The 6000-nt window shown below is 46.1% G+C and overlaps 1 protein-coding gene across 2 annotated transcripts in view; it reads left to right on the forward strand.

Moving 5' to 3' along the window:
* The window catches only part of WIPF2 (WAS/WASL interacting protein family member 2), a 47930-nt gene extending 42245 nt beyond the window's left edge, over positions 1–5685 (forward strand). For both annotated transcript variants that reach the window (XM_035027058.1, XM_035027057.1), the window contains 3 exons: positions 1884–2093; positions 3444–3545; positions 3787–5685. In XM_035027058.1, coding sequence (XP_034882949.1) covers positions 1884–2093; positions 3444–3545; positions 3787–3827 — 353 coding nt within the window. In that variant the 3' untranslated portion in view covers positions 3828–5685. The remainder of the gene's footprint in view (positions 1–1883; positions 2094–3443; positions 3546–3786) is intronic.
* The last annotated feature ends 315 nt before the right edge of the window (positions 5686–6000 follow it).

Below are 6000 nucleotides of genomic sequence, written 5' to 3' on the forward strand. Positions count from 1 at the left end.
GCTTGGTGACACATTTTTATCTTTTTTTTTTTTAAGATTTCATTTTATTTGAGAGAGTGAGCTAGAGAGAGAGCGCACAAGCAGGGGCAGGGGGAGAGGGAGCAGCAGACTCCCCACTGAGCAGGGAGCCTGACGCAGCGCTCGATCCCAGGACTCTGGGATCATAACCTGAACCGAAGGCAGACACTTAAGCAACTGAGCCACCCAGGCGCCCCACATTTTTGTCTTTTAAGAGTGAATTTGATTTTTGAAAAGAGACGTAGGTATGAATATTTTTATTGATGGTTGTGCAACCTCAGAAATGAGATACGAGGGACATCTGGGTGGCTCAGTCAGTTGACCATCTGATTCTTGGTTTCGCTCAGGTCATGATCCTGGAGTCGTGAGATTAAGCCCCGCGTTGGGCTCCGCGCTCAGCACAGAGTTTGCTTGTCCCTCTCCCTCTGCTCCTCCCCCAAGCTTGCACACATGCGCGCATGCACTCTTTGTAAGATAGATAGATAGATAAAATCTTTTAAAAAAAGAAAAATGAGATATGAACATCATATAATATTTACGGATCTGCCTGGTTAGAAACTGAGTTTGGAGACAATTCCCAAAGAGGCATTCCCAGTTTTTCTGAGCAAGGAGCCTATCATTGGAGATATGCAACTCTGCAGATGAACCTACTATACATATTTTGAGAATCACTCATTTTAGTCTGTACTACTAAATGCTAGAGTAAGTGACACAGCCTATAAATGCTATGGGAGAACAAAGAAGGAGGGGATTAGAATAGAGTGCATTGCTTTGGGAAAGCCTGTAGAAGATGGGGCTTGAGTTGAATCTTAAAGGAGAGGTAGGGTTTGGTAGTAAGGGAAGACGGATCTCATTTATGCGTCTTTTGGGGGAGTCACATGAGCCAAGCATATGTGGTTTGGTTTAGTCAACACATGTTGATTGCATACCTACTGTGTGCTGTACATTTGGCTGAGCTTGAGAACTCAGATGAATGGCACTACCCTGACTTAGTGTGCTGGAGAAGAGGCACATAAAATGAAAAATTACAATACAAGATGTAGTAGAGAGATAGAGAGGCAACAGTGGGAGTCTCAGCCTAGGAATCAAGCAAGGAAGAGGACAAGGTGAAATCAGGCTGCCTGGCATGGTAAGTTACTGTGTAAGAAAGGAGGCGCCTGGGTGGCTCAGTCGTTAGGTGTCTGCCTTCGGCTCCAGTTGTGGTCCTGGGATCGAGCCCCGCGTCAGGCTCCCTGCTCCGTGGGAAGCCTGCTTCTCCCTCTCCCACTCCCCCTGTTTGTGTTCCCTCTCTCCCTGTGTCTCTGTCAAATAAATAAATAGAATCTTTAAAAAAAAAAAAAAAGAGGATGATGGGGTGAGACCCAGTTGGGGTTGAAGCTAAGGATTTGAAACTTCATGATAGAGGAAATGCAAAGCCCTTGGAAAAGTTTGAGCAAGTATTTTGGAGGAGATTAGTGAGTTGGTATGCAGAATGGATTGGTAAGAGATGAGAAGCAAGGAGAACATTTGGGAAGCTTTTTGCAGTAGAACAGGCTAAATATGAGAAAGCTTTGAATTAGGATTGTGGAGGAAGGCATGGAAAGGCGGGGAAAAGACCATCAAAAGTAGGCAATTCTTGACTGACTTGTCACAGGAAATGAAAAGGGTCACACATTTATTCCGGACTTTGAGATCTGGAAGAATGTTCCCGCTGTTAAATAGGGGTGAGAGGAGGTTGAATCTGATACCCGACATGCTGCCTGGAGGCTCCCAGAGCCCTGCTCTTTGGGAAAGGCACCAAGGCACTCTTAGACCACATCTCTCAAATTGCCCCACCCCTCACTGTCTGTGTGTCCCAACCTAACTGCTTTGGATTTTGCTTGCAGCTCCTCCACCCCCGCCACCCATGATCCGAAATGGTGCCAGGGATGCTCCCCCTCCCCCCCCACCGTACCGAATGCATGGGTCAGAACCCCTGAGCCGAGGAAAGCCCCCACCTCCGCCCTCAAGGACGCCAGCTGGACCACCCCCTCCTCCTCCACCACCCCTGAGGAATGGCCACAGAGATTCTATTACCACTGTCCGATCTTTCTTGGGTAAGTAACTAGGTGTTTTAGTCTCATAGTTCCTGTGGTGACTTCACTAATTCCAGTGGCCACTCTAGAGTGGGAATGGTCATTGGGTATCCTTTGTTCACAACAGTTCTTCTCCTGACTTTCCCTCAGATTTCTGGGCCCCCTCTATTGACATCCCTTGTCTTATATGAATTCTAGGTATGATTGCTTTAAAAGAGATTGAAGTAAAATCAGGAGGTGTTGTGCTAATAACTCCAAAGCTATACTCTCTTGCCCCCCAAGGATCATTTGTGGTTAGCTTTTAGGTCAGAGACTTTATCCTTTTCAGGATTATTCAGACAGGAATGATGTATCTTCCTAGGAAAGAGAGGGCCTTTTCTGGACCTTTAAAAAACAACAACAAAAACAACCCATGGTACACGACATTAATAATACAGAGCCATTACCTGGCTGTGTTACTTTGAAGAAGTTACTTCACTTCTCTGGGACTCACTTCCCTCATCTGTGAAATGAGGAGGTTGATGAGATCAGAAGTGTATCAGATTTAACTTTTTCAAGGTTATACATGAGTCTTAGGCCCCACCTAAGAGATTCTGATTCGTTGGGTCTAGGATGGAGCCCCAAGCAAAGGTTGTCTGTAGGGTTTCCTCAGACCCTCTGTTGAGGACCCTGGAAAGATCTCTACAGTCTCCTTCAACCCTAACATTCTAGGTTCTTGAATGGTTGCCTTTTCTCTGCACCCAGTCTAGGCTGTTCCTAATTGGGGGACCAGGGTTTTTGGAATGTGTTTGAGCCACACCGATCGAAAATCTGAGCCTTCTAGAGGGGCCCACAGAAAGTGGGAGCGGAGACCGTGAGATGGCTGCCCCAACTCTCTTGTATAGAGTTAAATGAGGGTAATCTGGGCCAGAGGGGAATTATCTAGTTAGATCTCTCACTAGCTGGTGACAGAAATTCCCATTTTAGGTTAATGTCTACCAGTCTGTGGATTCAGTTCAGTTGGTTTCCCATGGTGACAGTCTCTAAGATGACTGTTAACTGAAACAGAACTGTATTTCCTTCTCCTCCATGCAAACAGCTGGGCTCCTTTCCTGTGAAGTGCCTGATTTTTGGTGGAAAGATTTGAAGAACCAATTCAAAGACTCATTCCTTAATGTAAAGAGCCTCTGAGTGTATCCTCTGTGTGTGCAAGGTGCATAGAGAAATGCTGTTGCTGGCCTCAGGAACCTTGGTTTAGTGGGCCAGGGAGGCCCTAGTGGTCCGTCAGAATTTGAGGGAGATTAGCAAGGGGGTGGGGGGCTCAGAAGTGATACAGAATGTGTGGGAGCACAAGGAAGGGTGATATGACTTAATATTCTGTTCCTTTCCCAGATGATTTTGAGTCCAAGTATTCTTTCCATCCAGTAGAAGACTTTCCTGCTCCAGAAGAATATAAACACTTTCAGAGAATATATCCCAGCAAAACGAATAGAGGTGAGAAGAGTAGTCAATGAAAGTATTTCCATAATTCCATAGAAAGTAGAATTGGTGTGTTTTTCTTAGATTAAAATTTGCTTCTCCTCATCTGCATTTTCTAATAAAACAAGGAAACAACAAAACCAGTCCCTAAATTTTGAAGGTTAGCTTAAAGAGCCTGTCATTTCAGGAATGTTTAGGTTACTCAGGGTTTGGTGGTTGACCTTATGTATGTGGTTTTTATTTTTATATTTTTCAGCTGCCCGTGGAGCCCCACCTCTGCCACCCATTCTCAGGTGAAGCCCGGCTTGGTCCTGTTCCTCAGGAAAAGGATGGACCCTCTCCTCTGCTCAGATGGTCCCTTCCATTCCCCTGAAACCTGCATGAGAGCTCCTGATGTGTTTCTCCAGTGCAACCCATCTCTAGACACCAAGCGTCCTCCCCACTCACCTCCATCTATGCATCTCGTCTCTAGACTTGGTGATTGGACTCTTTATATTGACAGTAGGGTCTCAAACCCTGAATCCATGCCTCCTCTCGCAAGCCCTGCTAGCCATATGAGGAAAAAGTTTCCATGTCTCCTGCTTTCCTCTTGGGGAAAGGTGCCTTGTTGTGATGAATGAATTCATTGTTGGGGCAGGGTGGAGAATTGTACTCCTACTTTCTCCTACCCACTGTGGGGGAAGCGTGGTGGGTATATTATGTTTCCTCATTTGGGAGGCTGGCATGGCCAGGACTTCTTGGGGGTGGGCATTTTTAGTGAAACAGGAAAGGAATTTGCAGAGAAGTGATCTGTTTTAAAAGGTCAAGTTTGAAGAAAGGGCAAAGAAATGGGTCTGCTTTCTTTTTAGGGGTATTTTGGTTTTGCTCTCACCCCACCCCATGCCACCACCCCAGGGAGAAGTTGGATATTATAAATACTAAATACTAATCAGTTGAACTAAACATCTAATAAAAAGAGAGGGTGAAATAAACTGGGGATCCTTTTAGAGCTAGTCAGTTTCTCTGCAGCAAAGGGGCCAGGAGCCATTTGTGTCCTCTGGGATTCCCTGCCCATTTGCCTGTTTCCTCAGGGTGCTGAGGCTGAGGGCTGTTATTCCTCTCTGCACTGCCCGTCCCCTCAAAAGAAAAGTCAGTTTGATTCATTACGGATTCACAAACTCCAAAACCCTGCAGTGGGAGATGGAAAGATCGGGCGTTGGCCTTGACACCTCTGAAGTCTTTTCTGACTGGCCCTGACGGCCTGCTCAGAGACTTTAGCCCCTGATGGGTGTCCAGGATGACAAGGGAAGGGTGAAGCACCTCGTGGAAGGGATCAACTCTGTGGGCTTTGAAGGATTTTAAGGCCTGCTTGTTCCAAAGTTCACAGCCCATCTGACTGAGCAGGTACTTCCTGTTCCTTTCTCCACTACTCTTGCCTTCGCAAGACTGCAGGGGTTAACATAGCAGAATAGAGAAGGGTGAAGAAGCTTATGGGGACAGTCAAAGATTCCTCTGTGCCAGGAAGCACAAAGACTTTGGTGAGGTGTGCCTCAGTTCAGTTGATCTTCCTTGGCAGCCAGCAAGCAATATGTTTCTTCGTCTTCCAGGTCCTAGTTCAAGGGCACAGAGGAAATAGAGGGTCCTAGTCTAGGTAGGAACTGAGCTTGGATGGTGGGACGGGACTTCACCATTCTCCAACAGCAGGATGGAGCTCCTGGGCTCTACACGTGGGATGGTTTAGTTTGCTACAACTCTTGCCAAGTGCAGAGACTGCTCAAAGTTCGGAGTGAGAGCAGGGAAGGAGCCAAGGCTATTCTTGAAATGGATGGGGAAAGTCAAAAATTTTCACCAGGTACATCACAGGCTTAAATCGCCTTCAGGACCTCTCCAATCTCTTGGATCACAGACTAAGGATCTGTGCATGGTGCCCAGAGAAACCCAAGTCTTCCCGTGCCAGATGGGAGAGCTCTCGGCTTGGGTTCTTTGTACAGGGTCTGCTGTCCTCTGCCATCCCCTGGACTTTATCGACTCTTGGAACAAACCATGTTGAGGTCTGTCACCATACCTTTTCTAATCATTCTCTTTATCATTTTTATTTTCAAATCTGTTAGCAGTTATCTCTCAGCAGTATCCCCAGCATTCTGAAACCCTTAGTGCTGAGACAGGGCACGCACGAGTGGAGGGAAAAAGAGAGAATACAAGAGTTAATTAACCCTGCAGCAGAATTCCAGGGGAGATGCTGACCAGTTACTGAACTTGGACTGTGAAGTCTTCCCATTTGTTTTTGAAATGGGAGTTGATGCCTTTTGTATAATGTTATTAAAGTGTATCCTTTTTTTTTTCCCTTTACGCAAACATAAAGCATCAAAATAAGAATCACAAGTAAAAGCCAAACCCTAGCTTTTCATTGGGGCTGATATCTTCCTCTTCTGTGACCTGCTGCCCCTCATATTCCCCAGCATTTGGACTGTGTCACATGGGTATTGATTGT

The sequence above is a fragment of the Mirounga leonina genome, unplaced genomic scaffold (genome assembly GCF_011800145.1).
Source record: "Mirounga leonina isolate KUSES-001 unplaced genomic scaffold, KU_Mleo_1.0 Mir_200, whole genome shotgun sequence".
Taxonomy (NCBI): Eukaryota; Metazoa; Chordata; class Mammalia; order Carnivora; family Phocidae; genus Mirounga; species Mirounga leonina.